This window comes from Morus notabilis, unplaced genomic scaffold (assembly GCF_000414095.1).
Source record: "Morus notabilis unplaced genomic scaffold, ASM41409v2 Scaffold1691, whole genome shotgun sequence".
Classification (NCBI taxonomy): Eukaryota; Viridiplantae; Streptophyta; class Magnoliopsida; order Rosales; family Moraceae; genus Morus; species Morus notabilis.
In genome coordinates this window covers 4,691-16,613 of record NW_010359807.1, presented here as the reverse complement: position 1 = coordinate 16,613, position 11,923 = coordinate 4,691, and the positions used below count along the sequence as shown (strand labels likewise).

General features: G+C 31.9%; 1 protein-coding gene across 1 annotated transcript; it reads left to right on the top strand.

Moving 5' to 3' along the window:
- Positions 1-5,464: 5,464 nt before the first annotated feature.
- LOC21384982 (nucleoside diphosphate kinase 3) lies at positions 5,465-9,993 on the top strand. Its single transcript, XM_010095129.2, has 7 exons — positions 5,465-5,698; positions 7,094-7,219; positions 8,845-8,882; positions 8,968-9,018; positions 9,140-9,307; positions 9,382-9,494; positions 9,648-9,993. Exons 1-7 carry the CDS (start codon positions 5,617-5,619, stop codon positions 9,769-9,771), a joined length of 702 nt encoding a protein of 233 aa, XP_010093431.1. The 5' UTR covers positions 5,465-5,616; the 3' UTR covers positions 9,772-9,993.
- The last annotated feature ends 1,930 nt before the right edge of the window (positions 9,994-11,923 follow it).

Below are 11,923 nucleotides of genomic sequence, written 5' to 3'. Positions count from 1 at the left end.
CTCCAATGAACAAATTGCTTGACCTAATATTTATATGTAAACATGACCATTCGTGTTAGTGGGTTGTGTTCGTGTCAATCCGTATATTAATCGTGTCAGAAAATATCAACTCAAACACGACATGTTTATTAAACGTGTCAAAAATATCAACATAAATACAACTCATTTATTAATCGTGTCAACTTGTATAACCCGTTTAAATTAATATATTGAATAAATGATTAATATAATAATAATTTATTTAACATGGTCAAGACATGTTTAACATGTTTACTGGTCAATTTATCTTTTTCTTTAAAAAAAATAAATGAAGTTTACCTATAAATATTAAAATTCACATTATTTGTATATAATATGTCATAAAAATTTTCATATTATATCACATATCATTACATTGTAAATGACACGTATAGTTAATCATGTCAATTCGTGTTAAGAGGTCAACCCTAATCTAACTTATTTATTAATCGTGTCAATTCGTGTTAAGAGGTCAACACTAATCTAACTTATTTATTAATCGTGTCAATTCGTGTTAAGAGGTCAACACTAATCTAACTTATTTATTAATCGTGTCAATTCGTGTTAAGAGGTCAACACTAATCTAACTTATTTATTAATCGTGTCAATTCGTGTTAAGAGGTCAACACTAATCTAACATATTTATTAATCGTGCCAGCCGGATTATGACTCAAACCCATTTATAGTAAATTCAAACCTGTTAATTTCGTGCGGATTTTAAGTTGTGCTGTCGTATCGCTACCCAAATTGTCGGCCCTATTTATATGACAAAAATATCTCTCAATCTACTAAAGCGTAAAATATTCGCACATGTGTCCCTTAAACCTTTTACTATTGATAAGTTACTCTCTAAATTTTAGTTTGGGCAATTTACATCAACACTCCTTGTGTTTTTGCCAAAATAACACTAACACCCTCTTGACTGAAACTAATCACGTCAACACCCATGACTTTTGAAAAAAATTACAAGAAGAAATTGTTGAGTGTTTATTTTCAAAAAATGCCAGAAATGCCCCTCCATGTAGCTGAAAACGTTTTAAACCAATATGTAATGCCGAAATGTCAATTTTACTCTTATTTAACACTAGAAAAATTAGAACCCGTTTAGTTCACTGATTCGAATTTTTAATTCGAGTTGAGATGTGACTTTATGTTAGAGTTTTTTTACTATAGTAAAAAAGTTAAATGTGACTTTCTGAGAGCTTTTTACTGTAGCAAAATTTAAATTCTAAACTCAAATCGGTAAAATGAAAGGGGCGTTAAACTTTCTGGATTGGTTTGCCTTACAATCTCTGCATACTTTGGGAGCTTGCAATGACTTAAAGCACAGTTTCCTTCACAACCGTCTTTCACTTTCAACCGTGCTCTATATGAGGTCTTTCAACATTTTTCTAAATTCATCAACACTCGTGAATTCTTGGCCTTTTTCAAACTTTACCTTCCCATCATCTTGGAGTCGAAACTCATGTCTTCCAAATCTTCTTCCTTTAACTTTTCTTCTTCACATTGTGAGTATTCTCATCTGAACTCTCTCCAGTCTCATCTCCAGATTGAAATTTAGACCATTCATCAGAACTTTCCTTCGAAGACTTGTAGACCTTTATACAACACAACTAGATCTTGAAGATTCGCCTACACACAGAGCAATCATAAATTTCAAACACTTGATAATTGCACGTTTTGATTTATTCTCCCTAATATATGCATGTTTTGATCTGCAATGTCTTGACATTATTTCTTTCCCAATGTGGCCGAATGTCTTTGATCATTATTCAGTGTTTTTAGGCACTTGGTAGGAAAATCGTGTAGTTTTCTAATTGGGTTTTCCATGCTACTAACGATTTAACTATTCTTTTATCGGATCCTTTTCTTGACCGATAGTCACTTTCTCATAATACTAACAAAAATCATATTTGAATGCATAAAAATGCAAATGGTATTTTGGAAGTATTTGTAGCACTAATAGGCCTCTAGTTTTTGGTTGCACAAATGTATGAGAATTTGAGAACAAAAAAACTCACCATTTTTGAATCAAGATGGGGGAGGAGCCCGGCGGCAGCTATTTTGGACGGGAGGTGGCTATGGCAGCGTCGGGCTGGGTCTGCTCGTCGGCATGTGGCTATGGAGGTGGTGGCTGGGTCTGCACGTCGTGGGTCTGCGTCAAGGCAGGTGAGTCGCTTTCACGTTCCAGTGGCGAAGGGGGGTTACGCGAGTTGCCGGAGTCGAGGGCGTTGCTGGCGTCGCGCGAGCTCGGCTTGGGATAGGAGGTCGGCGCAGGTCGCCACAGGTGGGATGGGAGAGGGGCTGCTGAGTTTGGTTGGATGGGAGTCAAAGAATATGATCTTAGGGCATTTAGTTCGCTGATTCAAGTTTTTAATTCGAATTGAGATGTGACTTTATGTGAGAACTTTTTACTGTAACAAAAAAATTAGATGTCACTGTTTCTGAAAGTTTTTTACTGTAGCAAAACTCGAATTCTAAACTTAAATCGATGAAATGAACGCGACCTTAGGGTTTTCTCAAATTGAATGGACGGCTTAGATCTAATAGTTATGAATTAATGGCTGAAATTAAAAGGGGTATTTTTGACATTTCAACCCTAAATTTAACAGAATTTGGAACAGAGGGTATTAATGTTATTAATTTCAGTCAAGAGGTGTCAATGTTATTTTGGCAAAACACAGGGGACGTCAGTGTAAATTGCCCTTTTAGTTTTGAAAATTTTGACTCTGAAATTTAGCAAATTGTTAGTGTCCCTTAGGAGTGTACACTGAATCCGTCAATCCGTCCAATCCAATCTGTCGAATTGGATTTGATTGAAAAAATTTTGAATTGATAACAGATTGAGATTTTTTCAATCCACGTTAACGGATTGGATTGAACATTTTTCAATCCGTATAATCCGTCAATCCGAAGTGTATATATATATATATATATATATATTTGTATATTTTTAATAATATATAAGAGATTTTTCTTAATTGTATGTATACACATTTAACTATACATGTATTATGTTATATTGTGTTGTAATGAATTGTGGAACTATTTAACTTTTATGTTATGTTATGTTTGTGTTTAATTTTGTATTTAATTTCATGAGAATATAAAAAATATAGGTCAATTCGTCAATCCGTATAATTCAATCCGTAAATTCGGATTGAATTGGATTGGATTGGGAGTCAAACAGACTAGTAATGGATTGAGATTTTTCAATCCGTATAAACGGATTAGATTGCAGATTGACCCCTAATCCGCATAATTCGATCCGTGTACACCCCTAGTGTCCCCAAATCAAAATGTTAAGGTGCTCTGTAACAATTTGTTTAATTCAATGGGTAATTTATGAAAATTAAATTGTACGGGGCAACTTGTTAATTCAATCAAATGCAGGCAGCAAAAGTTCAAGTAATGGAAAGATAGGAATCATATTCTTAAAGTGAAACAGCTTTTACAAATGTCCCTACTTTGTAGAGTCTTATCGTCAATTAAACACAAGCATAGCTTCATTAACAATAACGTTTTGTAGCTTCTTTCTTATGTATTATTACTTCGAATCAAACTGTTTTAAAATTAATACCCCATTTGGTTTTTTGCTTTAGAAAAGCAATGATGGTTGCCTTACCTACCATTATATCAATATTAATATCAATTTTTATGCTCCACGTGAATCACAAAATATTAAGAAGACATTTAGTAAGAGGATTCATATCATGATTCACAATTCGTTATAGTATTTTTTAAAAAAAAAAATACACGTAAATTGAAAATAATTTTAATTTCATAATTCTAATTCATGAATTAAACGTCTACTAAAAAAACACAGAGTAGGTCCAAAATCATGTTCTTTTGCAAAGGAAAGACCGGTTGATTTGGTTGAAGTTTAATCAATAAAATCATAAAAAAAGTAAATTAAAATGGGGAAAAAAACAATAAAAGCATCAAAGAGAAAGGGAACAGTACAAAAAAGGGGTGAAGTAGACGTGAGAATCTGCTTCGTGCCATCAAGTCTCGAGCAAAAGAATTCACTCCTTTTCTTTTTTCTTTTCCTCTTTTGAGTTCAGTTTTTGCTTCTCTCAATTTACCCAAATAAGGTAGGGGAAGAGAAAGAGGTGCTCTCTGTCTACTAAAAGAAACTAGAAGGCCCCTTTCATAGCGTTTGCAAATGGGTAACAAAATGGAAATGAAAATTCTCAGAAGATGTCTTTCGTTTCATCGTTTTTTAAAATGTGTTTGGATTCATTTATATTAAAAATAAAAATGAGAAATGCCCGTTGAACTTTTTCTATTTTTTAAACAAAATTTCAAAATGATAATTTTCCTTTCATTTCTATTTTTCATTAAGAAATGCAAAAAAAAAAAAAAAAATAAATAAATAAATTCATACCCATTTTTAATGGACACGCCTCGGATAATTTTCCTTTCATTTCTATTTTTCATTAAGAAATGCAAAAAAAAAAATAAAATAAATAAATAAATTCATACCCATTTTTAATGGACACGCCTCGGAAAAAAAAAAAGACGAGAAAAACGTTTCCGAACCATGATCAAATGGACAGTACTCCTGGTTCTCAATAACACCTTGAATTTTGAGTTTTGAGCAAAGCATATTAATATATATTTTAAAAAGTCATTAAGTTATAATTTTAAATCAGGAAGAAAATAGTAAATAGTATTTTTATGAAACTAAATTAAATAAAAAATATATTTTAAAATTATTTAAAATAAAAAACAGTTTTCATAGTAAAAGAACCATTTATTTTGTAAATAATTTATTTATGGTTAGTGGAAATATTTTTTTACATAAATTTTCTCTTTACGATTGGTAAAAATATTTTTTTTCATGTAAATAAAGATTTTTTACAACGTAAGTTATTTTTACCAGTCGTAAATGAATTATTTATGCAGTAAATTTTTACTATGTAAATTACTATTTATACTATTTACTTAATTTAGTTTTAAAAATTTATTATTTAATACAATTTTCTTTTAAAGCGTCAAATTATAAAAGAAAAGGAAAATTAACCAAGCATGATGTATATATCTGATAGTCTTCATGAAAGACATGAAATACACGGCTTTGTTCACTTCTCAATTTGAGTTTTTAATTTGAGTTGAGATGTGACATTTTTTTAAAGTTTTTTACTGTAATAAAAAAAATTAAATGTGACATTTTTTGATAATTTTTTACTATAAAAACTTAAAACTGAAAATTTAAATCGGTGAAATGAACTAGGTCTATACGTGAAGGTAAGTACAGCTACGTGACAATAACATTAAAAAAGATGTTACAACAAAAGGTGTAACAGCAAAGTTGTATAACTACTTCCGCAAACCAGTTAAACTAAACGGATAACCAAACGAACCGTTATCACATTGGTTTCCATACAGTTCGGGTAGGGTTTGACCTGACCACACAAAGTAAAAAAGAAGAAGCAACCAATCGCTGTCGTTTTTTGACCTTGCTCCACTACTACTATACATTTATGGGATATTTATCTTTCTTCTCCTTCTTCCCACATTATCACTCTCACTGTTCTGTTCTCTTCTGCACTGCAAAAATCTCATCTTTCAATCTCTCTCTCTAAGATTCCGACGATGAGTTCTCAGATTTTCCGATCTGCTTCCAGAGCCGCCAGGTCGATCGTCAATGCCTCTAAGAGCGCTCGGTTTTTCTCCGGTAAGTTTTTTGATCGGATTTTCTTTTTCTCGTTTTGTTTTTAGAATCTTACATTTTTACGAGTTTCGATTTTTTTTTTTGTTCTGTAAGCGTTGAAATCTTGAGACTTTATTGTGATTTCGGTGCTAGATTCTGATCTATGAACTTCATATGTGTTTGTTTAGGAGGAAAATCTTTCCCTGATCTGATGGAGCTGATTCTATCACGTTTTTGTTTAGTGTCGTGTGTGATTTGTTAATCTGAAATGGTGTGCCTTTATTATGGTTCCTCTGCTAGGTTCTGATCTGTGAACTTGATATGTGTTTGTTTCGAAGGAAAATCTTTCCCTGGTTTCATCAGAGTATTGATAAGCCGATAAAATGGTTGGTTTTTCGTAAAGTTTCTTCTTTTACGTTTGGTTTTTAATTTTTTTTAAATCTTCAAATAACATATTGTGAATCGAGCAGCAAACAACGTCCAATAGGACAAACTGAGCTTATAAAACATTTTTTATTTTTATTTCTGCTGAATTAAAAAATAGATTTGATCTCTTTTCAGGTAATTATTACCAGTTTTTTTAAATCACTGTTTACCTTTTTGCTTCAAAGGAACATAAATCCGAAATGATTGATCTCCGTGGAGTGTGATCACTATTCTTGTTGTGATTTGCACGTGGGCCATGGCGGGCCCACCCGTGGAGCGGACAGTGAACGGCTTAGATTTCTTTTTCCGGCGATGGGACTTCCGTTTTGGCTTTTATGCGTAACTATTTTCTGTAACTATCCTATTTGCCTTCCTACGTAGAAAAAGAGAGAGATCTAATAAAAAGATTAATATTTTTTTTCTCATTGATTTGATTACTGTTACGCGTGTTTAATATGGTCACTTCAATTTTTTTCTTTTCTTTTTTGGTTGCTTGAAGTATGGATCATGGATGTGGATATTTATTTACTCTCTTTTTCAGGGCAGGTCAAGGTGGTCTGTAATTATTATTATTTTTCTTTTTCTGTTTGACTTTAAGTCTTCTCCAAAATCTATTTTTTATTGACAAAGCAATTACACGTTTCTAATACCCTGCTTTCCCGTTGAGCTAACACAAGGTTTACTTCGCTCGCCATTGCACGCAAAATTAATTAAATGGATAAACATTAACCTTCCCACCTTGAGATGTTAGATTGTTAAGAGAGTGTTTGGTATGAGGATTCGTGTCATGGCTCGAATCATGATTCGTGGCTCACTACAGTATTTTTTTTCATAAAATATACTCGTAAACTAAGAATAATTTTAAATAATGGTTATGAATCTGTGAACCCAACGTCTACTAAATTATTGTGTGTACTTTTTGTGAATTTGTGCAAAAATAATACATAACCACAACCTTGTCTGTATATAATCCCTATCATGTCCTCTTTGCAGAGGGACGGGCTGTGGCTGCTGCTGCCGCTGTATCCGGCAGGAGCATAGCTTCAAACTTTGGAAGGGCTGGTTCTGATAACGCATTCAAAACATGGATCTCTGGAGCTCTTGCCCTCCCTGCAGCAGGTGTGGACAATAAAACTTGGATTGTCATCGTGTTATTTTGTGGATCCAACTCATATGTTTGTATCCCGTTGTACAATATGCACAGTAAAAAATGCATAGTAAAAAATGATAGAACCTAAATAACCTATATTAGGAACTTCCTTGGTAGGTTCAGTCCTTAAGCACAATAGTTACCCTCAGTTCAGAATTATGATGAAAACTACCAAGGAATGTATGATGCTGGCTAATAGTTATATCTGCTGGGCCTTTCTTACTAGTTTCACATGCTAATAAGTGACCTCGTGCTTTATTTTAAATGTAATAATGAACTATCTTTTAACATTGAATTATTGTTGATGATATTAAGAGGATTGCCTCTGTAATTTGTTTGAAGCATAGAAGCATGACATAGTTTGGGGTATTGTATTTATATATGCCATGAGTATGGAGTCAAGATCTGCCGTCTCTGTTGGACTGTCTCCCTTGCTGTCTCACCACTCTAACGGAAAATATATTTTTCGAGTGAAATGACTTGTCTGTTTTAATAAGGTGTCAGTATATGAGTGGTGGGACAACCAAAGGGATAGCCAAATGGGGATAGCCGATCTTGACTCATGAGCATGGCCAACTTCTTACATTGTAGACATGTGCATATTTTATAGGGCATGTAATTGAATAAACCTATTTTTATTGTTCATTTAAAAGTCCCATTTTCTTAATTCATAAACAGAGAGCATTTTTGCCAATTGCCCACAAGCTGGACAATTTATCATGAAAAAAGTAGAGAGTAGTCCTCTTCGTTCACACCCAGTTAAGATCAAATAGCCTAGATGTATGTCATGATTAGTGATTAACACCACACGAAATAGAATGTGGGTCCAACTTATGAACCAATAGGTGAGAGCCACATCCTATTTGTTGTGGCGTTGGTCACTACTAGTGGCCAACATTGTGGTGGACTTGAATACATCGAGGTATCAAATATGTTTGTGGTTCATGCTCTAATGCATGCTGTAAATCGTAAAACATAATTTGATGAGTTTTGTTATTTAAGTGCACAAACAATGTCTAACGATTATCGGAGTCACTGTTTTCAAATTTATGGTTTAGTACGTTAATTGTTCGTACTCAAACACGCATATAAATCTGAAAATGGAATTTGTCGACTATTTGTTGTTGAAATGCATTAAGGATTCCAACTATTGGTACCAGGACACCATTTTCAGATTTATGGAATGTGTTAGGCTATGGACAATTCCTCTTCGGGCTTCAAGTGTATGTGCAAAAGACGAAATACTATTTTCTACTCTCAATGAGAAAATATCAGTTTGCTTAATGGGCCAGTAATGATTTCTATCTTCCGGATGAGAGCAATGACATTCTTGCGTGTACAATAAAAGTGGATGCATCATAAGCCATAAAAATAAACCGTTATGTAAATACTTTGCAAAATCACATAGCAGTTTAAACTTGAGATTCACCGAAAAAGGAGGGAAAAAGAAAAAAGGGATGGTCCATAGTAATCTATTTTCAATTGTTATGCTAGTCTGGATTAAGACATGATTCATGCATCTCAACGAGTATAACTACTACAAACTCTTTCTTAAAACTCGTCATTTATCGCTTTTCTTTTTGTGTATATGCAGCCTACATGTTCCTGGACCAAGAGGTTCACGCTGCAGAGGTATTCTTAGCACCTCATATTCCATCTCTTTTATTTTGAATATTGTCTTTGCCTTCTCTGTTGTGAGCATTTTTTTTCGATCCAGTTTGAACACACTTTTATCGCTATCAAGCCTGATGGGGTGCAAAGAGGACTGGTAAGTTACCAACATCACCTGTGTTCGTACCACTTGACTATGTTATCCAATGTGGGAGTCTGGGACAGTTATTGTTTTTGTCCTCAAATCTATGTTCACCTAGTAATGTTCCACATTTCAGATTGCAGAAATCATCTCCAGATTCGAGCGAAAAGGGTTTAAACTAGTTGCCATAAAAGTTGTGATTCCTTCAAAGGAATTTGCTCAGAAGCATTATCATGATCTGAAGGAAAGACCCTTCTTCAATGGCCTGTGCGACTTTCTTAGCTCTGGCCCTGTTGTTGCAATGGTTAGAACCATATCTATCCTTGTTTACTTAACAATATTTAAACTAGCTAGAGCTCATTCTTTTAACTGCTTCAGGTATGGGAAGGAGAGGGTCTGATAAAGTATGGTCGCAAACTCATCAGCGCCACAGATCCACAAAAATCAGAACCCGGAACCATCAGAGGTGACCTAGCAGTTGTTGTTGGAAGGTACAACTTGAACTTTTTGGTGTGCTGACTGATTTTTCATCCTTATAACTTGTTTCTCCGAGTCTGTTGTTCTTTGTCACTTTAGTTTTGACTTCTAAAATGAGCAGTTCTATTACTTTGTTGTCACCACCCGGTTTTTTGTTTGCTACGCAGAAATATCATTCATGGAAGTGATGGTCCCGAGACTGCGAAAGACGAAATCAACTTATGGTTCAAACCAGAGGAGTTGGTTTCTTACACAAGCAATGCAGAGAAGTGGGTCTATGGTGTTAACTGATCAAAGTCTTTTGTTTTCTAATACGTTTTCGGCTATGGTAGACTGGTAGTTTCCCCACATGAAGAGTAGAATAAAACTGATTGTTACAATAAAACTGTTCCGTTGAGGGTGAGCAGAAATTTGCTTCGCACAAACAGTTTGCGAAATGAAAATCTCATCAATAATAATTTCTTATTTTTATTTATTTAATCCCATTTTGCCACAGTAGTTGTCTTCCACATTTGTGGAGACAAGCTTCATTTTCATGTTGTTATGATAATTCACGAGAAGAATGACTCTTAGGAGACGTTTGGTTCATGGATTAGAATCATGAGATTATAACAATTTTTAATTTACGTGTATTTTTTGTGAGAGAAAACGCTATAGCGAATCATGAATCATGATTCGAATCGGAATACGAATCCCCCAACTAAACAATCCCTTAGTTTTCACCCCAAAAAAAAAAAAAAAATGTCTCAATACTTTTTTGACTTTTGATGAACTTTCTTGATCATTCGTACAGTATGGACACTATCTCCTTCCTACAAGATAGATTTGCATCCTATTCGCTAGCAAACTCGGATATCATATGAATTTATGTAATTTGGTACATTCTACATGTGACATTACGATAAAATATTGGAAGTAAACGATAAAAAAAAGTAATAGCTTTCCTTCCTATTCGCTAGTAATATGAATTTCTTTCAAGCAAAAAAGAAGTAAATTATGAATGAATTTCACCAACAAAAGGAAAAAGAATAAAGAAAAATAATATGAATTTCACGGTGAAATTTTCACCAACAAAAAAAAAAAAAAGATTTTTTTGCATAGATACTCTTTAAACTTTACTCATTTAACTAATTTAGTCCTTAAACTAAATTTCTTGACAATTGACCCTTTAAACTTAAAAATTATTGGGTGCGTTTGAAATTTATTTTAAAATGATTTTATTTTTTTGTATGAAAATAGAAATAAAAACTTTTTCAATCTCAGATAAAAATTATTTTTAAAAATACGTTTGGTAGTTTTATCAAAAAATTATTTTCAATATAAAAAAATCTATTAATGTCTTTTTCTCTTTGCTTGAGAGAGGAAAAAATAAAAATAAAAAATGAAGAATGACTAAAAATAATTTTTTATTTCTCTCTCATTTTATACTAAATAAAAAAATTATTTTATTTTTATTTTTTATCTTTAATTATGCTAAACACTATTTCTCTTTATTTTTATTTTTTTTCTTAAAAAACGTAAAAAATAAAAACAACCTGGGTAGTTTTTGGACGGTTTTGCTGTGCGTGACTTGCACGCGAGCTACTAAATTGGTCTTTTTACTTCTAATTAAACCCTTACCGTTAGCAAAAACATTAAAAAAAAAAAAAAAAGAAGATATGTGAAAAATTCATTCTCTGATTTAAATGTTTATAATATTTTTTTTTATAAAAAATACATATAAATTAAAAATAATTTTAATTTACGAACAAAAACCGGCTAAACAAAAACTGAAAAAAAATCAAACAAGACCTTGTTTAGCTGACACAGGGTGCGTTTAGTAGTACTTCTTGGAGCCTAAAATCACTTCTCTAGTCATCAGAAGATGATAATGGTGTTTGGTAAAAACTATAAAAAGTGATTTTTAAAGAATTTTTGAAGAATCTACAGCCAAAATCAGAAGCAGCTCAAAGGCAACTTTAACTTTTAGATTGTGTAAGAATCAATATAATACAGTTAATGATTATCAATACAATTATATTAAGTAATTAATAATTAATAATTAATTATACTATATATTAATTAATAATTAATAAATAGATATACTTAATAACTAATAAATAGATAGTAATTACTTAATTATTAATTAAATATTAATTTATTACTATTAAGTTTTTAATTTTGTTAATAAAATAATAAAATAATATAGTAATTATTTATTTAGTTAAAAATTAATTATATAACATATTAACAATAAAAACAAATAATAATAAGTTATTAAATAATTAATTAATAAGTAATATATCAATTATATATTATGTTTATTATAATCTATTAATTAGTAACTAGTTGATAAATAAAAAATAAATAGTAATTACTCAATTAATAATTAATATTAAATTATCATTATCAATATGTAATATATTAATCAATAATAATTAATAATTGATAATTTAATTAATCA

Bases quoted from the DNA above. Each gene is read 5' to 3' on its own strand.
- LOC21384982 (XM_010095129.2), top strand. From the start codon at position 5,617: ATGAGTTCTCAGATTTTCCGATCTGCTTCCAGAGCCGCCAGGTCGATC. The intron at 5,699-7,093 runs GTAAGTTTTTTG...TCCTCTTTGCAG, and splicing joins GAGCGCTCGGTTTTTCTCCG to AGGGACGGGCTGTGGCTGCT. The intron at 9,308-9,381 runs GTTAGAACCATA...TAACTGCTTCAG, and splicing joins CTGGCCCTGTTGTTGCAATG to GTATGGGAAGGAGAGGGTCT.